We start from the raw sequence: 27,965 nt of genomic DNA, 5'->3' as shown, positions 1-27,965 counted from the left end.
CATGAGTAAGAGAAAGGAAGAAAGCATTTCAAAGCGTGGAAGCCATAAAAGGCGGAGAAAAGAATACACAGAGGAACATAGTGATGAGTCTAATGAAGAAGAAAATGCACAGTTATCAGCTGATGATACATTCTCTTCACTGTCAGTAAGTTGTTTCAATAGTTGGAGAGGAAGGGATGTACTAAAAAAGTTGATACAGAAAAGTTCTGTGCTTGTGGTTGATGCTGAAATAAATTTCCTGTGTGTAGGCTTCAGTAGAACCAATATAAAAGAAACTAGAGGTACTGTCTGGGATGATGCATTCTGACTGTGTCATATAGCTGATGATAAAATAACAGTATTCTGGTTTTATAGAATTAATACTATTGAAACTGTCAAATAACCAAATAAAAGAACCAGATATTGTTTAATAGAAGTATGGTATATTTGGTTTATGGTTCTAGTAAAATAGAAAAAATACTAAATTTGGTGAAGGTTTTCTAAAAAATAATTGCCGAGATTACAGATACTGTCTTGTGTATTAGAAGACACTGGCTGATTTTTTTCATATATACAGCATTATTACTCACTTAATTTTTTTTGAACAGCAGCTCTTCTGTGTCATTGGTTTGTTTATTTTTCCTGAGGACTTAGATTTCTCAGAAAACATTGCTTTTCTGAAGCACTTGAGATAAAACTAAAATTTCCCTTCAAAACAATCCTTGGCCATTTGAACAGTGAGCTGTCCCATTTCTAGTTTCGTTTTCTTCTGGGTCTAATTTAATTTCCCCTTTTTTAGGTTGTGCTAAGAATTCTCACAAATAGTATTATTTCAAAAAAGTCTTTATATGATGCTCTTTGCTGCTGACAGCTGTGCAGAATCTATGTTCTTAATCTCTTATGCTGTATTAATTATAGGTTAATTATGGGGACAACTGAGATTTAGGATGGATTAGTGATCAGCTTTGGTAACTGTTTTCCTCTTACTCTATTATGTAACTGCTCTGTAGCAAGCAACTTTTCATCGTGTTGTGAAAACCTCTGATTTCCTTGTAGGCTACCATTGATGGTTTATATCATACTATCATTTGAATTCTCATTAAGATAGATAAACTGTATCTCATTAAAATGCATACATAACACCAGTTTTAATTGTTAATCCTTTAGACTGCAGGGGAAGTCGGGATAATTGAAAGTATCCAGCTGAAGAACTTCATGTGCCATTCGATGTTGGGCCCTTTTCAGTTTGGATCAAATCTCAATTTTGTTGTTGGAAACAATGGAAGTAAGTATTAATTGCATCATCTCTTTGTGAAAGAACACTTTTGTTAATAATTTGGAAGATGTATTTTTATTTGTGAAAGAATCACTACCTATCTTTTAGGAATCATTCACTTTTGTACTTGGGAACCATGCAGGTCTACCCAGTAGTTTACAGCCAGTGAAAAAGTTAGGTCTTAAATTTGGAGATTTGCAAAAGATAATGTGACTATAAATCAGTTCATAGCTAAATCATAGATAAATTTATATTTAAATGAAATGTATTTGTATACTCTTTATTCTATGCAGTAATTGTTCATGTAGAATATAATTCATGTAGAAACTGTTATACGAGAAGGAAGAGATACATACTTATTTATGCAAGTTCACTTTTGCAGAGCAAATTTCAAAAATTAAACATAAATTTTGAAAGAGTTTAAAAACATTTTTGATAGTTATATACATAGTTCGATTTCTTGTGTTATATACTTTTTTTTGTTTTCTTGTAAAGAAGGGGAGATCCTTCCTGAGATAGGACATCTTGTTGAATGCACATTAATGAATAGAAGTAACAAGCTTGTCTCAGCATGTTTTTGTTGGTCTTTTTTTAGGGGTAGCCTTGGAAATGGCAGATGTTTTTCCAGAGTTACCACTATTTTCTCTCTGTTCAATATATACATAATTTGGACTTTGGTGCATGATTACATAAGTAGCCAAACAAACAAAAAAACCCAACTGTAATGGGGTCAACTGGGTAAAGAACTCTTAAAAAGTCCAGTTCTTCTATTACAGGTGGAAAAAGTTCTGTATTAACTGCACTTATTGTTGGACTTGGTGGAAAAGCCACTGCAACTAACAGAGGTTCCTCATTAAAAATGTTTGTACGAGATGGAGAAACGTAAGTAAAACTTTGTAAGTTTTTAAGGTTGAACAAGTTGTTTAGTGATTGTTTCCGTTTAGCTGATGGTTTCATCTTTGTTTTCTCTGTTCTCTTACTGAATTTACTAATTTGAATAAAAAGCATAACACTGAAGAGATCATATTTAAAGGAAAAATAAATGCAACTCAGAGTACGGACAAAAAACACATTAGACATTTTACTAGTAATTTACCAGTACTATGCTGTTATGTCTGAACTAGCTAACATAGTGTTCTCTCCTGCATATTACCCAGTTCTTAGGTGTTACTTCCATGATGGACTTGAGTATCTTACAGAAGGATTGAGTTCATTAGAAAAAATTAATGGGAAAGTGGTTATAGTTGTTCTGTAAGCAATGAAGTTAATTCTTTATCTGACTTCCTGGTGATGTGAATGAGTATACAATATAAAGACTTTGACATACAGGTGGTTTATTAAAGATGCAGAAAATGGATTCATGTCTTCTATAGGAGTGGGGATAACATCTGTAGGGTAATCGATAAAAAGATAAAACAGGTTGTCTAAAAGTTTACGTTTATATAAAGTGGTAACTCAGACCCCCAGGTTTTTCCTTTCAGAGATGCTTGGAGTAAAATCATTTTGAGTATCTACCTTATGTATAATAACTTGTTTTCTAGAAGACTGCCTTAAGCATTTAGCTATACTTCAGTTAGGGATGGCTAAGCAACTGTTTGCTCTAGAAGGCAGTTTGGGGACAGGAGAACAACAACAACAACAACAAAAAAACTTGATTCTGCAACCTAAAGATGGGGCACTCAGACAGGAAGAAAAGGTTGGAGATATCTGCTCTGACAACTCTTTGCTTGTGGTTCATCATTTATCTGAAACAAAGAAGATGTAAACAGGTCACTGTGAGGCAACCTTTCTGGCTGCTTTGCTAGAAACAAGAATGTTCTGTTTTTTGGGGGTTTTTTTGGTAAATTTGGAACTTATTGTAGTTGTCTTTTTAATTATTTTTATGTTTTAGTTCTGCAGATATTTCCATAACGTTGCGGAACCAAGGTAGAGATGCATTTAAACCAGAACTGTATGGTAGCTCTATTATTGTGAATCAGCGCATTACTTTGGATGGCAACAGAAGTTACAGACTGAAAAGCAAATCTGGTTGGTGGTAGTTTGTGTTTTTCTGTCCTAGAAATTCTTTAGATGTTTTCATTGCTTTAAATGCCTTGATGTTAATAAAAGATGTTTCTCATTTCATTCATCACTTATGAATAATGATGTCCATTTTTTTGCATTTACCTTGGAATATTTTAACATGTCAACAGTAATTGTGTCAGGTTCTGCATGATGTGAGGTCATACAGTATTTGTCTTTATGAAAAACTGCTGGTGTCAGGAGGCTGAATGTAATTTTTAGACTTTTTTGAGGTTTGGTTGTATTTGCAAATATACCTAAATTTTGTGACAGATAATTTAGAAGGCAAAAAGGGACTATAATTGGCAGTCTGTCTGTACAAATGCAGATATATTGGAAAGATTGAAACCCCAACCAATGTTTTTTATTTATGACTAAATCTATGTTGCAGAAATACTAATCTTTTTTTTACATTTGCTAAGAACCACCAGATTGAACAAAAGGCTGTGGCATTATGTGTCTCAACTTGGACCTATTGGTATTTTTCCTTTCTCTTTTTATCATTAGGGACCTTAATTTCTTCAAAGAAAGAGGAACTCGTAGGAATACTGGATCACTTTAATATACAGGTAATTGCTAGAAAGTTTAAATTCTGTGCAATTTAAGCCATTGGTGTTTGATGTTTATAATTCCTCAAATAAAAAGCAATATTCCATTTTGTTAAATGAAAGAGGTTCAGCTTTTCTGTCTGAAGATCAAATGCAATGGTAAAAGGAAATTGAAATTTATACCCCATACAATGAAGTACGTATTGATTTTGTGTGGAAACTTCTGTAAGAACAGATGGGGCAACTGTTTGCAGTACTTTGATCAATTAAATAATGAGAAATTAAATAATATTGGATAAAACTGCTAATGCTGATCTTGTTAAATAAATGGGAAAATACAGGCACTGTCATTCTGGAAGCCAGTTACCTGCCTGGATACAGGTCCGTAGTTCTCCTTGTTCCCTACTTCTTCTAAGTCCTGGTTTTGCTTTGTACTTGATGGAGTTGGATTTTTTTTTTATCAGGGAGTATAGTGATAGGACAAAGGGTAATGGGTTTAAACTAAAAGAAGGTAGACTTTAGACATTAAGAAGAAATTCTTCCTTGTGGGAGTGGTGAGGCACTATCAGAAGTTGTCAAGAGAGGTTGTATATGCCCTGTCCCTGGAAATATTTAAGGTCAGGCTCTGAGCAACCTGGTCTAGTTGATAATGGCCCTAGCCATTGCAGGGGGAGTGAGCTAGATAACCTTTAAAGGTCCTTTCCAATCCAAAGTTTTCTGTGATTCTATTCAGTTATGCAAGAACTTATTAATTTAAAATAAAATGAAACTAATTTATTTTTACAGGTAGATAATCCTGTGTCTGTTTTAACCCAAGAGATGAGTAAGCAGTTTTTGCAGTCTAAAAATGAAGGTGACAAGTACAAGGTAAGAAAAATCATTTAAGATTTTGATTGAACATTAAAATACTGATTTTTAGAGGTGGCATTTGGAAGGAAAATAAATTAGAACTCATTTTAGTGCCTTCTTGTGGGTTAACTCAGGTAAGCAGCAAAGCATCACATTGCCACTCACTCACTTGTCTTTCTGCTGCCCCCAATTTGGGATGGAGGGAGGGAAAAGGAAGAATAAAAGTAACAAAATTTGTGCATTAAGATAAAAGAAATGGTTACGAAGTTATGGAAAAGCTGGAGTTAGAAGGCAAGCAAAACAAAGCAGGACATGCAAAGGCAATTACTCATCACTTCTCCTGGATAGACCAGTGTCAGGCAAACTCCCTAGCAAAAGATGGCTATCCTTAATCCTCTTCTCTCCCTTTTTATTTCTGAGCATTACTGTATTGTTTTTGGCTGGGATAAAGTTAATTTTCTTCCTAGCAGCTACCATGGAGCTGTCTTTTGGATTTTTACTTGAGACAGTGTTGGTAACACAGGGATATTTTTGTTACCACTGACCTTTCTGCTTCTCACACTACTCCACCAGTATGTAGGCTGCGGGTGCACTAGTGGTTGAGGGGGACCACAGCTGTGACAGCTGACCTCAACTGACTAAAGTAATATTCTATACCATATGACATCATGCTCAGAATATGGAGTGTGGGTAAGAAGGAAGGGGGGCACATTATCCCAACCCACACGTTTCATCGCTTTTCCTCCTTCGATTCTCTTTCCGATCCCACCAGGGAGAGTGAGTGAGAGGCTGTTTTGCTTAGTTGCTGGCTGGGGTTAAACCATAATAATATTTAATGGAACAGAATATCTCTTTGGTTACTTGGGGTTATCTGCCTGGTTGCATCCCCTCCCAACCTCTTGAACATCCCACTAGTGTGGGATGGCAGAGTGAGAAACAGGAGGCCTTGATGCAAACACTGTTCAGCAACAGCTAAAATGTTAGTGTGTTATCATATTGTTTTGGTCATGCAAGTAAAGCACAGTGCCATAACAGCTGCTCTGAAGAAAATTCAACTTCATCACAGCCAGAGCCAGTATGTGACTGTATCAGTCATCCACTTGCAAAACCAATTTTTTTTAAGTTTCTTTCTTAATTTATCAATGTCTTTAGAGAAAAAAAAATATGACACTGCTGAGTTACTTCATTATTCAAAAATACCCCAGCAATTATTTTACTTTGAGTGTCATTCAACGTGCATTGAGGTAGGGATTAGTGCTCTTTCTGTGGTAATTATTTAAAGTTCACTTAGATATGCTGCTGAATCTGACATGTGCATAATTTTATTTCTTCTTAGTTTTTTTTGAAGGCAACTCAGCTGGAACAAATGAAAGAAGATTATTCATTTATTATGAAAACAAAGGAAAATACACGTATCCAGATAGACCAAGGAGTAGAGGTATGTGAAAGTTATTTACTAGTACAGAGATGAGAACTGAAGAGATTAGAGGAGTTAAACTACATAATTTTGATTTCATTAGTTCTCAATGACATGAAATGTAAAATGGCTTTACAAGATTTTCTCCTATCACAGTTTTTTTTGCACTAAAGATTGAACCTCTCTATTTTTTTTAAGCGCCTTCAAGAACTCAGAAAGGTTTATTGTGAGAACAAGGACCGTTACAGAAGCATTGGGTTTGTGAATGAGATGCGAAATCAACTAGAAGATTTAAAACATAAAATGGCATGGGCAGTGGTAAATTCATGTTAAAATGTTTTCTCCTATAAAATGTACTTTATTCCCAATATGCTGCTGACTTTCTGATACATGCTAGTATATGCTTCGATTTAGGTGGGTGAGATGGAAAAAGAAATACAGCCAATCAAAGAAGACATCAGAGCTGAAGAAGCAAATACAGCAAAGTTTGTTCAGAAGCGAGAAGAAGGCAAGGTATGTGTATGATTTGAGCCAGATGTCACTCTAGTTTTGGCTCCTTGACTTATGAATAAAAATAATGTTTTGACTATGATTGTCCTTTAGCTTGTAAGCTATTGGAACTGAACATCTCAATTTTTCACTAGCAGCTAAGGATATTCCTATTTATGTGCCGTTTTAGCCATCTAAAACAAAACAGTATCACTTGCATTCCACATTTCATTGAACAATTTGTTTTCTGTTTTTTAGTTAGGGTTGTATGTGTGGGATTTTCATGGTGATACTTTTGTTTCAGGTAAGGGTTATGTTATTTTGACAGGGAATTTAAGATAACCAGCATATTGCTGGCATATATCAGCAGTTATTTAAACTGTTTTATTGTTGGGAGTGTTTACTTGATGCCTATTTCTGTAACATTGGTGCATCTTTCAGAGATCTGTCACATAGGTTTCCTTGGGTATTGTTGCCTGTAGAAAAGATCAGTGTCTGATTTTGGGACATATCTAGAAAAGTAGCAGGCTTTTTGGATGGTAGTTAAGGCTTCTGTAGGTAATGAACAAGAATAATTTTGCCAAACATTCATATTCACATATGAAATATATCTTTTGTAGAGAAACACTAGTCATCGCTATGTTGAGCTTTTCAGTCATTAGAACTCTTCCTCCAAACGTTCTAAGCTGACACTTCTTTTTCTTTTTTTTTTTTTTTTAAGTTTAAAAAAAGTATTTGTTTTACAACTGTGTTTTTACTTACGGCTGAACATGTCTGTCTTGAAGAAACACTGTCCAGAATCTGGTTTCACTTCTTTCTATATAATGCTACTTGGCTTTATTGTAGTAAGAGTCCTTTTTATGAGTAAACCACGGCTTAGAAGATTGCTGCTTACTTCACAGATTTGGTGGTCTGTTGATTTCCTGAATGTGTACCTTTATAACCTTTCTTCTTAGCTTATCCATAGTGGCAATGACTTGCTTTATTTAACAAAAAAAAACCCAAACAGACCTATCTGATGGGTTATATTCTGTAGCATGAAGAGGTTTTGAAGAAAATGTTGCTTCATTACTACTTGTGTATCGTTCTGGTTTTGCACCAAAGGTAAAACTGAATAAGGCAGAAGAAAAGTACAAGGCAATACAGGACAGATTAATAGCAATAAGTGAAGAAGCACAAGCCCTGCATCCTCAGTGTGTTTCTTTGAAGGCTGATGTGCAGACAAGAAGAAAAGCAGTTAATGAAGCTGAGGTAGGCAAAAAGAACTTTGAAAGTTCATAACTGATTTAAAGCTTTAATCTTGTCTGTGCTCTACCCCTATGTACTTCTCCATTTGTGTCTAGGCTTCCTGAATCCATAGTGCAGTTCAAAATAGGTACAATATCTTGGCTGACTTGCTAGTTTCTGTTTGGGATTATAGGATTTATACCTTTACATGGGTGTTAAGCTTAGGTCAAAATAAATACAATTCCAGTTAACTGTGTTATTTCTTTTTCAGATTCTTGAAATTCAAGTTATGTTTGTTTTGACGCAGTTCAGTGTTTATTTACATAAAAATAGTTCTTTTTTGACATTTTTTTTTTGCTTCTGTTTATTGAATTACTGTACCTAATTCCTTTATAGGTATTTTATAATCGTTTCAAAACAGAATTAAGACGTCTGGGAAAAGATGATGAACAGCTACGTAAACAAATTGAAGAACTGAAAATCAGGTAAACACAGATAGAATGATTATGGTATGTGCTTATTAAGGTAAAGGGATGCAGGGTGTGAGCTCTTCTGATTAATGATAAAATCTGCCATAACAGCAAATATTTATGTACATTTTAGCAGGGTCCAATTAAATATTTAAATATATCTATTCCTGCTTTTTATATCAAGATTTTGACTAGAAGGTGAAGATAAAAAAATCCCACAACTTTTCTTTTTTGTTGGTGATAACATACATTTTCTAGCTTTAGTGGTGTTGTAAAACAAATATACCTTAAACTAAATGTAATAGGAATGTAACTGGGGAGAGTTATGTTGTGTTTACACATAAGAACATTAATTGGTATTTATGCTTTGTAGATACTGTAAATGCCTAGAGTCTTAAATCGAACTTTCCAAGGCAGAGATATTTTGTATGATACAGGTAATAAACCAAACTTTGCATTGCTAATAAATCATCAGCATGGTTTTAAAATGTTGAATTATGATCTTTTCTAGTGCTAATCAGGTTTCAGATCCTGAAAAATTGGAAAGGCAAAGGAAAATCTCACACTTAAGAGAACAGTTGAAGGCATTCCATGATGAAGAAATAATGCTTGGTCAACAGGTGGATCAGTTCCAACAAGCTATATATAAGTGTAAGGAAGAGCATACTAGACTTAGGTAAGCTATGCTTTTTGAATGTTACTGTTTTCCTTTGTTTTAAGAGGTCTCCCCTTATGTACCTGCATTCCCTGAGGTATTAGGCTTCAATATTTATTATTTTTTCTTCCTAGTTTATCGTAGGGCTTACTAAACTTTCGTCTTTGGCACAGCATGACTTAATTTAGAAACTTTTGAAAAATTATCAAAATATTGTTGTCAATAAAGGTGTGAGTTATTTCTGATTTAAAGCCTGATATAAATCCATACTGTCAGTTTAATGCTCTTTCTTCATTCAGCCATCTGTCCTTGGTTCTCTTATCCTATGGACAGATGATTATTTAAATCTTTTCATGTTATTTAATACATTGGTACATATCATAAGATATATAGCATGAGATAAGGAAATAGATACATTTAGGGGTAATTATTATACCTATTGTGAAAGGCAAACTTCTAGAGGCTTTGAAGCAAGTGCTTCAAATTCCTGAGTGAGAAAAACAAAGCACTGGTTGGCTTTGATTTGCAAGCCTGAACTTGAACAATGATTATTATAGGGGATTACGATGATGTCATTCGTTGTCTTTAGAGATGTGAGAATTGCTGCTTATTATACTTGATGTATTAGTTTAAATGTCTTTCCTCAGTTATTGTAACCAACAGTTATGTGAAGCATGTAATGGGAAATAAATTTGTTTAGAAATTGTTAGAAATAAAAAAACTTGTAAAACTGTTGCAAAGTAGAAATTTCTTGCTTCTTTGTCTTGTGTTTCTTGAAACTATAAAAATACTGTTGCATGTGTGTAGCTAGCTGTACACTGAAGTATCGAGGTCTAGATAATCTGTCCTGTTATAATACTTGAAAAATGAGAGTTATTACTATGTTAATGTAATTAAGAATTCATAAACTGTTACTACTTGAAAAAAATCCTGTTGTCTTAGGAGAGAAGACGCTAATGTGAAGCAAGCACTAGAAGCCAAGCAGAAACAACTGAGTCAGCTGAAAGATAGTAAAACAAATTCCTTGAAGAGATTTGGAGCACATATTCCAGCATTTCTTGAAGCAGTTGAAACAGCTTATAGGGAAGGGCGCTTTAAACACAAACCTATTGGACCTATAGGTAAGAATGAGTGTTGAAAAAGACGTTTCTGCATGGGATTTATTGCATGGCTGCTGATGTAAACCGATCTTTTAGCAAAGCTATTTGTTTTCTAAGGAGCTTCAGATACATCTTTCTTCTGTACTTCCTACTTTATCCTGGTAGGTTATCTTTTGCTTCCATCCTTTTATCACATGATATAGCTAACACCTACTGTTTTTCCTTATTTCCCAGCTGGTTTTATAAGGTATTTTATAAGGTTACAATGATAAATTTTCAGTACATCCCTCTGACTCATCCACACCCTGCAGCATCAGGCTACTGCACTTTGTAGATGGTCTCTTCGGCCAGATGACAGGAGATAGGACAAAGGGGAATGGCACAAAGCTGCACCAGGGCAGGTTCAGATTAGATGTTAGGAATAGAAGTTTCTCTGAAAGAGTTGTCAGGGCTTGGAACAGGCTTCCCAGAGAGGGGGTTGTGTAACCCTAGTGATTCTGTGATTTGTCTGCTTGTTCCTTGGTGGATAGCACTATCCAGCTCTCCAACAGATTTTGTTCAATATGTTCAGTGGCTGATTTGTGGGCTTGTCAAACTTGATGTTTTGCGTGGAGCAGCTCAGAACCAATTGAGACTTTTCTTGGAAAGTTTGGTTTCATAGGGTTTTTTGACAGTGACTGCTATTTTCAGTTTATGAATGGGAGAGATGGATTCAGCATACTCTGTGTAAGTCTGAGGGTAATACCGTGCAAATACCTGTACTACTGAAAACAGGTGATACATGGAAATGTTCATGTTTAACTCGCAGCATAGTTGTTCTTCTGCCTTCACCCTTAAAGCATTAAATTGTTAATGAATAATCTTAGTCATTAGGCAGTCCTGCTGACGTGCCATAAAATGGGTAGCTTTATGGAAGCTAGTAGTAAATCATCAGAGATCTTAAAAGAAAATGTTGGTCTCCAAATATGTATAGGTGTCGCTGTAGAGTATTCAGTTATATGTCTGTGTTCTCAGGGTAGCTTGTCTGCTGTGGAGTTTTTTATCTTTTAGTTAACTTTTTAAATAAAAACCTTGTGTGGTAAAAATGCACTACAGTTCATAAAGCCTTGTCCCTTATGTTTATTTAGGAGCTTTCATTCATCTAAAAGATGCTGAGCTGACCTTGGCCGTTGAAGTTTGTTTAAAGGGCTTAATTCAGGCATTTTGCTGTGATAATCATAGTGATGAAAGAACCCTTCAGTCACTGATGTCTAAGTACTATCCACGTGGATTTAGACCCCAAATAATTGTAAATAAATTTCAGAATACAGTTTATCATGTTGGAGAGAGGTAAGTTATGTTTGAATTTTATTGCTTAGCCTTGATGATTGAAATTATTAGTTGAAAAGAATTACTTCTAATTTTCTTTGTAAAGAGCTTGTGAGCTTTATGAATGGTATTTTTATTCTTTTCTTCAGAGGAGTTTATCATCCAGAATTCCCATCAGTTCTCACAGTACTGGAAATAGACAATGCAGTGGTTGCCAATTCTTTGATTGATGTGAGAGGTATAGAAACGATCCTGCTGATTAAAGTAAGGCTCACATTCCCTTTTCATCTTTAAAGAAAAATGTTTTCTCTTTGTATGGAGCTTATAGGTTACCTTCACTGATAGTGTCTGTAATGGGTAAAAGAGGTAGAGAAAGATGTTCACCACCACCTTTTTGGGGTTCTAAGTGGTCTAGTTGCCTAGTATAAATAGTCTTTGTGCATGTGATCAGCCTCCTAACTCTGCTGCCTCTATCCTATGTCTTGATTAATTGATGGGTTCAGGATGTGTCAGTTTTGTATAGCCCCTACCAGTTGTATCCAGCAAGTGGTAGCTATGTACCAGTTGTAGCTGTAGCAGGCTTGTGCTTTAGAGTTCAAAAGTTCCCTCTCAGATATTCAACTCACTTTTATGTTAAATTACCAGCTACCTGTTAGGATTCGCACCTACCACAACAAGAAGAGCCTCTTTGTACTCTGCAGCATTAAATCATTTGAGACAGTGCAAAGAAACTTGATTCTGGATGGAGTCTGGTAAAATAGAAAACAAATAAAAAAAGGAATAATCAGTTATTAAGTAGGATTTGAATGAGGTTACCCCAGGTAACTGGAGGTGAATTAATATTGCATACCATTTGATAAGAATCTTTTTTTGGATAACCATAAAAACATGTTAATAAACTGATTTCTGCCATAATTATTTCTTAGCTTAATTGAGTTTTGATTTTCTGTTACTATGGAAGATACTAGCTCCAGCAGATAAGATTACAGGTAAAATTTTCAAAGGTAAAATTTTTTAAATTTTTTTTTTAAAGGAAAGACATTTATGAGCAGCAGAACTAATGATGCTTTTGTTTTGTGGAGTTTGTTTCTCTCCAAAACCACCTGTCCCAGTTTATCTTCTGACATTTCTGCTGGAAAAGAGGCAGTTTATGCTCAGTCTAGTGCAGAGCTGATTGATGGTTTAGCGAGCGTTGTTGTTACTGAATGGGATGTGTAACAGTTGAACTTTCTAGGTGTTTTTCATGGCAGGAATGCCAGTTCTGTTCTTCCTCCTCTGCCTTACATAACCACTGATTCTTTATTACTGTTTTTGAGCCCTACCTAAAGAATTTCAACTGAATCTGAAAGAAATTAAGTGAGTATTATTTGGAAGAAATATACTTATGAATGGATACCATAATTCCCTCAGATAAAGACATTTAATCTGGCACTGACAGTGGGGTTTTTTTATCAGCATGTTTCTCCAAACTTTAATTGAAGATTGTTTCCCACATGTGTATTCCATTTTGATAGTTAAATATACCTATGCATAGTGACCTTTTGGTTAGTGTTTGTTTTGTTATATGTGTATAATTTTTCAAATTATGAGGGACTAATTAGACTATAGAACTTAAAATTCAGATAAATTTTTTATACAATAAAAGAAATGGGGAGCTAAACTAAGTATGTGGGGTTTGAGAAAATAAATGCTTTATTTGATAAAACTAGCACATTCATGACATTACAATGTTTTTTCACATTCTTTCATTACTGTGAGTATTATTTTTCATTAGGAATTGAAATTATTTCTGGGTGAGAACTTCTAGATGAGTTTTAATTTGATAAATTTAATTATGGTTGCTCTGTTGGTATAATGCCATTGTATTTTTCAGAGTAGCAGAAAAGCTCGTGAAGTAATGCAGTCTAATCGTCCCCCAAAAAATTGTAGAGAAGCTTTCACTGCTGAAGGGGATCAAGTATTTGAAAGACGATACTACTCCTCTGATTACGTTAGACCCAAGTTCCTAAGCGTGGATGTTGAAGCAGATATAAGGTTAGCACCTTGTAATGTATTTTTTAAAAGTGCACTTGTTGATGTGAATAGTGGAATTGCATATTTGTCTGTTTTCATATACACTGTTCTCCAGTCTCTTAATTTCCTTTGAGATTTACACTTCCTTTCATAGAATTCTGGAAAACTTCCTTATTTCAATGCCTTTCTGTGATATGTACAATCTTGAGTTGTACCTAGATATTTTTCAACTTGTGACATGTAAATCTTGCCCAGCTAGTAGGGGGTTGCTGTGCTTGAATACTCCAGGAAATCTAACTACCTTCCTGGCTTTTTAATGGTTGCTGAAAACGAGTATGGAGTCAAAACAGTTTCTTTAAAAATCCAGTGCCTGAACAGTGGTAACATAGCACACTAAAGGAAACCTGATTGTTCAAACTAAAACTATGTTGGCATATGTCCTACTGTTTTTAAACTTTGCATCTGTATTTTCTCATGCTTTTGACTTCTCTCAGGTGCTTCTGATAAAAAAGACTTCCCCCATTTTATTTTTTAGTTGTGGCTTTTTCTCATTACTTTCAGTATGGTAGATTGAAAAGCCAAACATATTTCAAGTTGAACTGTCACCAAGAAAGTTGGTGGCAATAGGGTACTTTCCATTTGAGGCTCTTCAGGGATCTACTTGTTAAAGTACAATCAAAGAAAGCCCTGGAGGAAAGAGGGGCCCTGGAAAACTGGCTAGTTTTCAAAGCTCATCTTTTCCAAGCTCAGGAGTGGTGTATCCCAGCAAAGAAAAATGTTGGAAAAAATTATTAAACACCGATTCAGAGATCAGACTTAATCAGTCCATTTCATACATCTAAAGCAAAAGTTGGATTAAACACTTCCATTTTTTTACAGTGATATAGTAAAGTTTCCCGTTCTTTTTGCAGGGAAGAAAGATTATAAAAATCTTGCCAGCAGTAAAAAATAGCGCTATTTCTATTTTAAAAATGCAAACTGAAATAATTACAGAAATCTCTGGGAATCTCCTTTCTAGAAGAAGTATGAGACTATATAAAATACTTTTTTTCACTTTTTGTTTATCTATTTTCTGTCTGAGTGGAAGTGTTTTGTCATAATGAGAGTACTTATTTTCTCTCAAGATGGAGTAGTATTTTAGAAGTAAAACTACTATTTAGGTTCAAACATTTGGCCTCTGCAAAAATTACTAGCAGATGTTACAGCTTATTCAAATGAATGGTTTATCTTTTAGGCATTAAATTAGGACCATCAAATAGCTATCTGCTGGTCATCGAGCTCTGCTGTAGAGCTTTGGTCTTTCTTTACTGATCATTCAAACCATCCAGTGCATAACAAACTTCAGATTTTTTTTTTGGGGGGGGGCGCGTGGTGATGTTTTTTTGCCCTTTATTTTGTCATGGATGTAGTATGTGTGTTCCTTTGAGTGTGTAATGAGTAATAACTGTGTAATATATATCAATACCACTTTTTTATAAAGACACTTGGAGAAAGAAATTGAAAATAAAAAGGCAGAGGTGACAGTACATCGGCAACGTTTATGTTCCATTGACAACGAGATTAGGCAGAATGAAGATCATCTTCGTGGTCATCAACGACAGCAAAAACACCTACAGGTAAAATAGGTACAAAGTTAATGTTTAGAAATTGGTCCATCTTTCCCTACTTCATTTTGATTTTTGCAATATATTTTGAGTGGGTGATGTTCACTGTTTATCTTTACTTCGGCTGTTAGCTTTTGTATTGTTTATTTTTGTAATATGCTTTCATTGTTTAGGATGGAACAATTGAGGTCACATGAATTCTAGCCTATGCTCTTCTTTCTGTATGCTATCTTCTCTTTTTTTTATTTTTGTGCTAAATCTCACAAACCTCTGATGTTTTTCGACACAAACAGGAAGTTGTCACAATATTTGATGCAAGATTCTTTTACCTGCTTCCCCCTCCTTTATTTTTATTGAGCCTTGCCTCTTCGTTCTGAGAATCTTGTTTCTCCTCATGCTCTTAATTTATATTCTTTACCCATTGAATATCTCGCCTTTATGAAATATGGATATTTCATCATTAATTTTTCTCAATGTTATTTTCTATGTAAATTATTTTTCAATTATTAGTCATCTTTCTTTGTTTTCCAATACTTGTAGGTAGGATATATATTTGTGATGTCCAATGATGTTGCGGGTAGGTAGCGTACGACAATGCAGTATAAGGTTATATTCAATAAATTACAAGTAAGAACCAGAAAAAAACCCAAAATTGGCACGTGGACTCAAATTTTTGAAAAAAAAAATATTTCAAGGAAAAATCAAGTATTTTTATTTAACTTTCATGTTAGATGGCAGTAACAATGATTTAAAGTGCACACAACTTCCAGGACAAGTTATATATTATAAAAATGGATTCTGTAGGTAAGTGGGAAGAGTTCTGCTTTTATAAGCATTAATGAAATTAGAAGACCAAATGTGTTGCTTTCTGTGTTGACTTAAATGAAGAAATGGGAACTTTGGTATTTAGGTAAGCTTAAGAATATTTACTTTATTTTTCTTTTCAGATAAAAATAAGAACAACAAATGCAGAAATTGTTGATCTTGAAAATATAGAAGAACACGAGTCAGTGGACATCCGTACATTAGTAAGAATAAAGTACCAAATTAAATCTAAGAGGAATATGAAAAAATATCTTATAATGTTGACAGTGTTTTGAAATAAGCAAATAAAGTAGGTTTTCAACTAGCGTACAAACTGGGTAAATCGTGAAGAATGTAATGCTCTAAAGAATGCCTACAATTATGGCAATTTTTTGTTTTTTTTTTAATTTCTGGTGAGTTCTTATTTTATTGTGTGTTGGGGATTTTTTTGTTTGGTTGTGTTTGGGTTTTTTTCTTTTAGCCATATGAAAGGTGGTGGTGTAAAGGGATAGTCTGTGCATTTTCTTTTCTCATTCCACACCTGCAGTACTGTAAAACTCTTGACTGGTGAGAAGTAAATTCCGTAGGTTTGGAGGTCAGAAGTGGCACCAACAAAGCATAGGTAATGGCCACTCTGGAGCAGCATTTATGTCACAGCACTGCTACTCTGCCCTGAACCCACACTTTCTTGCTTTGCTCTAGCTTTGCCATGCAGAAGTTTCAAAGTTCATATATCGCCCTAAGGAAGGGTCATGGTAGTATGATACTTTCTTCAAAGTTTTTGTTCTTATCCATGTGTTCTTAAAAGGTAGGCATAGTACCTAAAGAATAGGAAAAGGTTTGGTGTCTCCTGTAATATATCTGGTGGTGCCATGGGCACACCTCTCAACCCTGTCCAGGTCTCTAGATGGCATCCCTTCCCTCTAGTGTGTCAACTGCACCTCCAACTTGGTGATCGTGAGAAAGAATTTAAAAACACAGAGTTTGGTTTTATTTCTTTTTCCCAGGTCTTAGAATATTTGTCTTTTCAGATCAGGAAGTGTGTATGATTATATTCATGAGGAACAGTATGATGTCTATTGAGCAGTGATGGTCCACTTACTCTTCCTGTATTCCTTTTTACACTGGATGTATATGCTCTTGTCACAGATCTAGAGTGAAGTCATCTTTTGTTTTAAAAATTACTGTAGCAAAATATTAACATGGCTAAGACTTCAGAAAATCATTGCCCCTTTAGTCTTTTCATCACAACTCCCAAACAAAGTCCCCTTAAGTCTCAGCCATATAATTAGAAATTCCACTCTGGTGATTTGATTGAGTGGTCTCCTACAAGATCTGTCAGTGTCTCCTTTTGGGCTTTAGTGGCAACTACATTGAGCTGTTCATATTTTTATTGGTGTTATAGTTATTTTGCATACAATCTTGTGCCCTGATAGCAATAATAAAATGAACTGTGTACAACAATTTGCAAATGTATGTCTTCTGCTTTTGTTCTTCTTTGACAGGAAGAGGAAGTTGAAGAAAATAAGGCTAAGATGGAATCTGTAAAAAAAGACATGGAACAACAAAGCAGAAAATTGGAAGAACTGAAAAATATTCTTCAAGCGACTGAAAAAAAATATGAAGATCTGAAAGAAAAAATTCATCGAGTAGAAGAAATTGCTGAACCAGTTAAGGTAGCAACAACTGAATGTTGTATTTTTAATTAATTTTGTTTGTGTGGCAAGGGGAGTGAGGTTAAAATGGGGCCAGAGGAAAGAGTAAGCTTCTTCCTGATATGTTTAAGGTCTACCTTTGAAAGTGGAAATACAGCATTCCTTCTAGACCATGGCAAGAAATAAGCTTGGCAATATTTCAAACATGATGTGATTATTAAGTGTAGTTCCTATAGTGTGTTATTCTTAAAGAGAGTTTGTTTCCAGGCATTTGTAGTCATGGGCTGAAAAGGAAGGAAAACCTTTTTCCTTGACTTTTTATTTTAGTTCATCATATTTGTTGTTTTGGCTTATTTGCTTGTTTCTGATAAGGCCTGGCTAAGAATGTTCATGACTGCTCAGATTTCAAATGCCATTTGAAGTTCTATATCAAATGGTTATTATTTTATAAAGTTGCATAATCACATAAGGTACCAATACCTAGTTTAGTTCTTCAAGAAGACACCTGGAAATCACAGACTTAAGATAAATAGCCAAGTGGTGACATGCAAAATTTGATACTGTGAAATGGAAGGCAGTCTTGCATTGTCAAGAACTGATGATTTGAGTGTGGGAATAACAGTGTGTTTACAGTACTGTAAATTTGTAGAAGGATAGAATGAGGGAAAACTTAGAAAGATCACCGTAGGAATCTTTTATATGCCTCATTTGAATTATATATTGCTGTGTAGTCAGGCCAAGTTAAAAAAGCAAGAGCAACAAAAAGTGGAAGGAATTGGGTAAGGAAATACATTATAACTAATGTATTTATGTAATATGGGAATTCTAAAGGTAAATACTATTTGAAAAGGAGAACCATTTAAGGGAAGACAATAGATGCCTGTACTCAGCATTGGTCAGGCCACAACCTAAATACTGTGTTCAGTTTTGGCCCCCTCACTACAAGAAGGACATCTTGGTCCTAGAGCGTGTCCAAAGAATGGCAACCAGGCTGGTGAAGGGGCTGGAGAGCAAACCTTACAAGTAGAGGCTGAGGGAACTGGGGTTTAGCCTGGAGAAGAGAAGGCTGAGGTGAGACCTTATTGCTGCCTAAAATTACCTGAAGGGAGGTTCTAGAAAGATGGGTGTTGGTCTCTTTGCCCCAGTGACAGGTGATAGGACGAAGGGAATGGACTCAGGCTGCGCCAGGGCAGGTTCAGATTAGACATCAGGAAAAAGTTCTTCACGGAAAGGGTTATTGGGCACTGAAGCAGGCTGCCCAGGGAGGGGGTTGAGTCACCAACCCTGGATGTATTGAAAAGACTGGTAGACGAGGTGCTCAGGGATATGATTTAGTAGAAGACAGGTATGGTTGGATTTGATGATATCAACAGTTTTTTCCAACCTAGTGATTCTGTGATTCAAAATTTAGAACATTATTGCTAGTTATTAAGTAATTTTGTCTAGTTATTAAGCAATAGAGGGCAACTTGTAAATTGCAGAAAGGATTTTAGGTTAGTTGCACTACTATGTGTTCTACAGTTGTCTAATGAGCTGTTGGGATACAGCATATTCTGGCTTAAGCAGGATTAGAAAAAGGTAAGAGCATCTATTGTTGTTGTTGATGGTTTCTTTTCTTGTTGATTATTTTGGGTTTTGGGGTTGGTTTTGTTTCTTTATTTGGCTTGAGATTATTTGGGGCGTTTGTTTTGTTTTGCAGTGGGGTTTTTGGGATTTTTTTTTTTGTTTAAGATATGCTATCTATTAGGAAGAAATTTGTCTTCTAATTTATGTAATTCTTTATAGCTCTTTGCTTCTCTGGAAAAATATGGTATCACTTCAACTGTAACAACACTTACATAGTATAGAATGTGCCATAGTCTACACCATATTATAGCTGTAGCAGGACACTGAATTTTCACACAGAAATGCAGTTGTGTCTGATGTCACACAGGCATCCGAAGTTCTGACTAGAATGTATTGTATTAAATAAATGTAGGTTTTGGAGGTTTAGGAAAAATGATTTTATTTTATTTTTCCAAATATTAAACATCCCCTTGAGATATAACTCCTAAAAACATTACAAGCATTTATTATGCCTTTGTCAGAATTGAGCACAGACTTTCTGCTAAGTTGCTGTTAAAGCTTAGAGCAGTCTTACTGAAAGCAGAATGAATTAGACAGTGTTAAAAACTACTTAATTACCTATGATAAGTCAGTGATCATTGGAGAGATGCTTAGAAATCTACCCTAAACAGCTCGCTTATCGCATCTTGATTTATTCCGAACAGGATGAATTAAACAAAGCTGACTCTGAAGTTGATAGCTGTAAACGTTATTTGCAACACTGTGAAGACAAGCAGAAAGAACACTTGGCTTGCATACAAAAAAATAAAGAATTACTAGTTGCCAAAGAAAAAGTGTTAGAGGTAGGTGTGTGTGTATGTGTGGGGAGTTATTGAAGTCAGATGGTCATGATCTTTCTAATATTTAATAATAAATCATTCCACTTGTACATCATATGGGCTGTATTAGTACTCAGCTACACTTAGTGTTCTCTCAGCTGTGTCTTAAGCTGACTGCATCTAAATCAAGGAAAAGTAATTTTGTATAAACGAAACTAGGCCTCTTCTTGTCTAGCAGAGCACCATTTCTGCCTTGACAGATAAGTTAGGGGTTATCCATCTAGGGCTCTTTCTTCTGTGGTTTGCAATGAAAAGATTAAAATAACTTAACCTTAAAATTTCTGGTTTAAGTTCAATTGAATAATGCTGGTTTGCCTTTTAGATGCTAGGTTTTGTCTTCGTACGGACCTCTTGAGTTTTTGAAGACTTATCTAATGAAGCTTTATTAAGTAACTCTGAAATTGCATCCACAAAGACTTTTGGAAGATTTTCCTGTTTAAATGTAGTGAATTTGGTTCCTTATTTATCTGGATTAGCTAAACAACTGTGAACATACTAAAGTTCTCAGATAAATACAGTTCTTTGCATGAAATAACTGCCTACCTATAAGTGCTGTTAGTAAAAATTGTTAATGACAACTAGGTTTGCTGTGATCAGTACACAAAGAAAGAAACAAAAAGCATTGTTCTTGCTTGGAGACATTATTTTTTTCTATGGCGCAAAATATTTGTTGTGAAAACTAAACAGATTTTTTTTTTTCTTTAAATGTAACAATTAACTGAGTTTCAAACATTATTTTAGGAAAAAATCGCACAAGCTAGGCAAATCTACTCCGAGCGCATTGAGGTCAGCAGAACTGTTAAGAGCCTTGATGCAGAAATGAATCACTTGAGAGAGAGGATAAATTCAGAAAATAATCGCCATGGAAACAGAGAAGAAATAGTACAGTAAGTCATCTTTAATGTCTAAAGTAGTTCAGGTAAGATGGGAAAGACAGGGGAAAGGAAAGTTTTCTTACGGACTCACAGTGCTATTATATGTGTTTTTAGTACTTAAAACAGGTACGAAGATTCAGAAATGTGCTAGGTATAGGAGTGTTGAACTACCCTCTAGTGGTTTTAGGCAGTGTCTGTACTAGACATATCAAGTTACCAATTATCATATACCCCCTTAGTGTTTAGAAGTATCCCAGTTGTGGCTACTTGGTATGAACATGACTCGCCTCTGTTCTGTCATGCAGTGAGCATTAAGAATTAAAAGTGAAGTTTATTTTTTGATCCCTTTTCATTTGTGAATATTGTCTCACTTGACTCATCAAAAGCTTTTAACTTTAAATTCTCACAAAGCTTTGATTTTAATGTTTTATCTAATTCATTTTTAGCATTTACAGTTGCTCCATTTTAACCTAAAGCATGTTGTTCCTACGCTCTTTCTTAATTAAAACAGGCAATTTCATGATGCAAAGGAAAGATACGAGGATGCCAACAGTAAAGTGAGGATTTTGAAGAAATTTATTAATCTGCTGGAAGAAATAATGGCACAGAGATTCAGAATATATCATCAGTTCTTAAGGTGAGTTAATTTTACTGTTATTTCAGGGTTTTTTAGATGAACTAACATGTGGTGCCCATAGTCTAGGGTGAAATTAATAGAGCAGACCTGTGAGAATGACATGTATTTAAGGCAGTATTCACAGATTCTAACCTAATCTTGCTCCCACATCCAATACTATCATGCCTGACAGTTCAGAGGCAGCTTGGGTTGACAGCTGGAAAAACTATATGATCAATGGGAGCTTCTGTTTTACTTCAGACCAAAGGCCTTGAGTGTGCTGACTGAATTCAAGGCAGTTCTGTTTCAGCATTGGTTTTGGTCCGCAAAATATCAGTAATATATTGGCATTGAGATCGTCTGGGTTGTCACTCATTTTCATCAAGTATAATCAGTGGTCCTGTGCTGACATAATTTCGTTGTGGGCCAAAACCTTTTTCTGTGCCCTGTGCTGAAAAAGCATCAAGATCTCTACTGAGATTCTGCAGTTTGAGAGCTTCTTTTCTTACGGGGTGCCCACGCTGGGGGTACACCCTTTGCTTCAGTCCCTTAACATCCTATACCCTTCAAAGGGACTGATGGTCTGTTTTCCAGTGCAGTCCTTTATCATTTATCATTCTCTTCAGCAGAAATTGAGGGGTATTTGTGTTGGCTCTGCTTTTTGATCTGGGATTTGGAGGGGGTTGTCAGTATGATCCTGACAAATAGTAACATTCAGGAGAATCCCATCCTTTGCAAGTGGAAGTACAGAAATAGTGGTGGGTAAGATTTACTTGCAGAGTCTTGCTTGCCTTATCATCCTCATGTATGTCAAACTGAATCTTGTTCCTAGTGCCCAGGTTTGAGTATGAATCCCACTTGAAGGTGTGCTAAAGAATCATAGTTTGTTCTTGAAGGAACTGTGATGTATTATGAAGGAACTCATCCCAGGAACCACCCCCCATGATTGGGGGAGAAATGAATACTTAACACTATTTAATTCCCAGAGTCTAGCAGAGTCCACGTAAATTCTTTAGTATCCTTACTGTGCAGCCCTAATACTTAATAGGGAAAGAAGTGGAATGTGGACATTTTGTATTGAAACTGTGGAAGCAAGTTATAAAAAGCTTCTAGTCTATTGAAACAGAGTTCTAGAAATTGCAAAGCCTGTATAGCTGGATTTCTTACCTTGTTACTTTGTGTCAGTAATTCTCTCTAACTGATGTCCAGTATCTTCACCCACTTGAGAGCATAATTGATTTGGAAAAATGTTACTACTGAAGCAGGGCATAATATCTAAGATTATCACATAGAATTGATGGTAAAAATCTGTTGTCACTGTTTAATGTAGTTTAAAACTTTCTGACCTAATGATTGTTTACTTCATTTACACAATTTAAGGCTCCTTTCTTTACGGTGTAAACTCTACTTTGACCATTTCTTGCGTATTCGAGCTTGCTCTGGAAAAATACTTTTTGACCACAAGAATGAGACACTTTCAATAACAGTAAGCTATTTTATATGACTTCAATTATACTATGTAATGAACAGTTATTTCTGGTTTTAATATCAGCTGCTAGAACATGCTTTGCAAAGGTTAGGATAAATTGTTCCCCCCTCTTGAAAATGTGTTATGCTAAACTGTAGGATGTTGTTGAAAACAAACAAAACAAAAACCATATTGCCGTCTTATATGGGCAGGTTGCTACATTACATGGAATAAATTTGAACTGCTTTTTATGCTGAGGATAAGAATTTATTAACGAGTCACCCTAGCCAGTCTTTCAAAATTACTCATTCCTGTTTCATTCATAGGTAGTTTGCCTTTATTTTTGTGTTTCTATAATTGTTCTGGTTGTTGCTTAAACATTTTTTTTCATGGCTGAAAGCTTCAATATTATGTATTTTTTCTGTGTATCTGTTAACATACTTCCCCCAAAAAAGTTATAGTCACAGTGTCATTTAGTTTTGTTTATATAAGAGGGTTCATTTTTAGGAATTAGGTGGAAAACTGTGTAGTGACAACATCAGTACATGTTGACACAGTCGTGTTTAAACAGGTGAAGGATACGTATGTAAAAAACTCAAACTTTCATGTTTCTCATGCAAGAGATCTGTATTTAGTCAAGGTAGGGAAACTGAAAAAAAGAAACATATTCCTCCCACTCTCCCCCACCAAAACCCAACCAAACACCACCACACCAAAAGACCCCACTCCAAAATTATCTTTAGTTTCCTTCTTAGCTTGTTAAAGGTAATGTGTTTAGCAAGACAAGAAAATGCTTAAGCTTATTCCTAAAGTGAGAGTGCCACAAGGTGTCATCATAACCAATGGAACCAAAGGACTGTTCAGAATGTCTCCTGTGTTCCAGTAAAGAAACTGATCTTCTAAACTCCTGCTGTAAATCAATCACCTGCTTTTCCATTGAAGCTAGCAACTACTGGATTTTACTATAACATAACTGCACTGGTTGACTTTTATTAAACATTGTTTAATAGCAATTAAAACCAGAATTGAGTAAGAAAGCACTGACAGAACTATTTGGTTGGTTTGTTGTATTTTACTGTGTTGGAAAAAGTGAAATGCATTATGAAATAGTTAGGAGCTCTCCCATTCCACCATGGCAGTGGTAGTGAAAGTGCATAAAATTGTCCTCAGGTGATCTCTATCTGATCATATGTAATGTGTTCGCTGTTAAAATGATCATTCTGTCAGTAAGTCTCCATGTCAGGTTTCAAAATTGTATTAATGTGGGGGTTTTATTTCCAGGTTCAGCCTCGGGAGGAAGACCGAGCTGCCCTTAATGACGTGAAAGCCTTATCAGGAGGAGAACGTTCCTTCTCAACAGTTTGTTTCATTCTTTCTTTGTGGTCCATAACTGAATCTCCTTTCAGATGCTTGGATGAATTTGATGTCTACATGGTACAGTTTAAACTTACACTATATTTGCCATTCTGATTTGTGTGTATTAGTGAAATGGTTGGGTTGTTATTTATATTTGCTTAGACTGTTGCTAACTGCAAGTAATAAATAAAAAGCCAAACGAAAAACCAAATCTCTCAAATTTCTTGGGGATCTTGTTCGTTTTACCTAGCAACTTTTGAAGCTTATCCTGTTTCTGAAGTTGTTACACAGAACTGTGAGCATCTCTGTTGCTTTACATACTTAAACCTTAGTTCAGCACAAAAAAACACCTAATAAAGTACGGCTTTTTTTAGCTCCCCAAGAACTAGTTATTGTGTTTGTAACTAGTTGCTTCTACACATCGCTGTGACAGTTCTGGGCTTAGCATTTACTTCTACCAATTTTGAGATTAATGTGGGGGTTGGGTTGGGTTTTTTTAGAGCAAGTGTAGCAACTGAATTTATTGTTGCCACTCAAACTTGTTTTGTACTTCACCTTGTAGCATCTTTCCAAGATGATCAATTGCAGAATAATTGAATAGTAAATACTGATGTCCACTAAAACTGATAAACCTCATCGTTGTGTACAGCTTCCCTGGGTAGATGATTAACCATTTAAAAAGTTTTTTGTTTTTTTTTTTTCTCCTTATTAAGATGCAGTGTGGTATGGTTTGAGAAAATAATTACTTCTATGAGACAGAGTTGATTCTGGATTATTTAATTTGGCCTTCAGTGTCCCTCCCCTATCCATTGGGAGAGTTGATTTATATTTACTGGGAATCACAGACCTAGAGGGGAAAAAAGTTTATATACTCTGTATATAAAGAATTTCAAAAGGGAGAGTAAGTATCTAAGGTGGTGGAGCAGTCATTGCTGACTGCCAAAACTTAGGTCCTCTTACAAGTTTGTTGTGCAGAAGTTTATCCATTGGCCCAGAAAAGGGTGGATACTCAGAACAGTAGGCCCTGCAGAGAACTTCCGTGTCCATGTTCCATACATTTCACATGGTTTGTCTTGCCACTGCTGTGCCAGTAAGTGCTATCTTAACGGTCTCTGCGTTCTGTAGTTACTTTGCTGTAATCTTGGAGACCCACCACCAGAGGACTCCATCAGCACGTTTGCAAGGGAGATAGCTAGTCTCCTGTAACTGTATAGGAGAGCTTTCTTTAACCCCTGCTGATAGTAGCTTCCCACTAGCCTAATGCATAAGGTTGTGTTCAAAATACTTTTAATAATAACATCACTAATAATCGTAATAAAAACAAGCTAGATACTGTCTTAGGTTTCATGCAGGCCTTAAATCCTTTCAGGTAGTTTTGAGGCAGGATTTTGTAGCTAACCTTATTCTACTAAAATGCAGTTCATCTCAGCATACTAATAAAGAAAGAAGTATGTGTGTATCGAAGCTGATGGAAAAACATTGTGAGTAGGAGTGTGTGATTGTTCTGATAGAAGCTTTCCATTGTGCATATATGCTAAGCAGCAGAATTTAAGAATTTCCCAGACTATAATTTGGAGCTTCTAGAGTTTAACCCTAATGTTTCTCCAGCTTAGTTCTTATTAGGTTTTTCTTTAGCTAAGCTTTACTGTATATGAATTAATTCTGCTAGGTTTTTCTATTAAGATGTTTTCTGTTTAATTTATTCTTAAACAGTTGTCCTAATATGTGCAATAATAGGTTAGTGAAGTACATGGTCGGTATCACTACCTGATAAATCTTTTGATTCTAGGACATGGTTAACAGAAGAATTTCAATGGATATGATTCTAAAGGTGGCTGACTCGCAGAATCATCGACAGTTTATTTTGCTCACCCCACAGACAATGAGGTAATACTGTTGTGTTGTATTTTCTGGTAGAATAATTACAAGGGAGTTCATTGCAAGGAGTATAACTTCAAAAAATAAAAGAAATTTTGCTTTTTGTAGTACTAGAACATGAGTAATTAAGCAGTTCATTGCTGATGGTTCTGGGAATTTAATAAGTTTTTCGCCCTTCCTTACGTAATGTCAGAGGCCTTAAATCAGTTTTCCTTAAGTAGACCAACTTTCTGAAATGTTTTATTATGTATAGTAGGCTCCTGGTAGCTTTCAGTGCAGTGTCTCCCTCACACCTCCCAAAATGAACAAGGCTTTGCATTTTTTCCTATTAATACTACAGTGCTTTCAAAATGTTTGTCATTTGATGGTTGGGGGTTTTGTTTGTTTGCTTTCTAAATATTCTTACTGATCTAGAAACCAATAATTTACTCCTTGTTTTCTTATCTTGATATGGTAGTCCAAAATTATTTAAAAACTTCCATGGAAGTCCCTTGTGAATCCATGCCCAGCTTAAGGAGACAGTCACCAACTAGCCTTATGCAGCCAGCTCTTCTCTCTATTAACCAAATGTAATCAGTGAAGCCTGTGAAACATAATTAAGCAGTTTTCAAAATGAAGTTGATTTAATTGTTTTGCCTTACTAAAATCTATAAGAAGTAGAATAACGATATCCTGTTGTGTAAGTGCAAATGCTTTGGGGGGAATTTCTTAAACTGTATGCCATAAATATGAGGATTTTTACGTATGGTTACAGTTTAAAAGTTTTATAATTCAACTGCAGCTTGGGTTTGTTATATTTTATTAAATGCTACAGGTTCAGCAGATACTTAATTTAACAAGTACAGAGGCACCTTCAGTAAAAATATGTTTAGGGTGGCTGGGGGAGAAGCCTTATATATAAATGTATGTTTAGTGACTTTGCTCATTCTCAGTATGATGATGTGAGGGATTACACAGGTATAAATGATCTCTAAGGAAAATATGAACTGTATGTCACCATATTTAGTTTGGAGTTTCTCTTGCTAGTACCTTTTCTATAATTGAGGTAATTGAATTGTTAGGAATCATGTGATTGAAATCAGTCAGCGTTTATCTCAAGCTGACTCCAGTTTCAGTTCAGTGAAGCCAGGACTTCACCCCAGGTTACTGTTTTTTAACATTGTCAAAGAAAAATGATGGTGTTATTTAAAGGGTAATATGTAATGGAAAGAATCAAATGGAAATACTAAAATTTGTGGAGAAGAAACACTGTTTCAATGATGAATGCTTTATTTTTAGTTTTCTGCCTATGAGTTCCCATATTCGAATTCTCCGAATGCCAGATCCCGAAAGAGGCCAAAGAACATTGAATTTCAGAAATAGGAATGACAAAGAAGAAGATCAATAAGTTTTGCTGTGCATGACTGTGGCATACTGCTGAGGATAAATGTGTACTAATGTGTGTAAAACTAGTGCTTCCTGATACTGAATAAAAGGATCTTTTTTAAATGTTCTCAGGAAAAGCAAGAGGATCCTCTTTTATTTTTGTTTTGGGTTTGTTGGTTTGTTTATTTCTTGTGGGGTTTTGGGGGGAGGGTGGTTTTTGGTTGGTTTGTTGGTTGGTTTGTTTATTTCTTGTGGGGTTTTGGGGGGAGGGTGTTTTTTGGTTGGTTTGTTGGTTTGTTTGTATTTTTTTAAAAAATTCTGTCTGGGGAAATACCAGGAATAAGCACAGTTCTGATGATGAGATGTTGATATTTTTAACTGCTGACTAGTACATCTTTTTTAATCAGTTGTTCTGGGTTTTTTTGTCTTCTGGAAATGATGAAATATATTTTGTATAACTTCAAGTAATATTTTAATAAACAATGAACTGATACTTATGGCAATGTTT

At 35.3% G+C, this 27,965-nt stretch overlaps 1 protein-coding gene across 1 annotated transcript; it reads left to right on the top strand.

Annotated features, from left to right (window-relative positions):
* Nucleotide 1: 1 nt before the first annotated feature.
* SMC6 (structural maintenance of chromosomes 6) lies at nt 2-27,948 on the top strand (the record flags this gene model as incomplete). Its single annotated transcript, XM_084262391.1, has 26 exons — nt 2-145; nt 1,147-1,264; nt 2,032-2,137; nt 3,147-3,283; nt 3,824-3,885; nt 4,651-4,731; nt 6,050-6,151; nt 6,329-6,448; nt 6,545-6,643; nt 7,724-7,870; nt 8,243-8,331; nt 8,828-8,992; nt 9,914-10,092; nt 11,199-11,400; nt 11,529-11,643; nt 13,253-13,413; nt 14,873-15,008; nt 15,944-16,024; nt 17,306-17,476; nt 19,726-19,863; nt 20,641-20,786; nt 21,286-21,411; nt 22,771-22,876; nt 24,140-24,292; nt 26,004-26,101; nt 27,371-27,948. 26 exons carry the CDS (start codon nt 2-4, stop codon nt 27,477-27,479), a joined length of 3,291 nt encoding a protein of 1,096 aa, XP_084118517.1. The 3' UTR covers nt 27,480-27,948.
* Nucleotides 27,949-27,965: the final 17 nt, after the last annotated feature.

The sequence above is a fragment of the Gallinula chloropus genome (genome assembly GCF_964237585.1).
Source record: "Gallinula chloropus genome assembly, chromosome: 3".
NCBI lineage: Eukaryota > Metazoa > Chordata > Aves > Gruiformes > Rallidae > Gallinula > Gallinula chloropus.
Note: the sequence above shows the minus strand (reverse complement) of the source record. Positions and strands in the feature narration are given on the sequence as shown.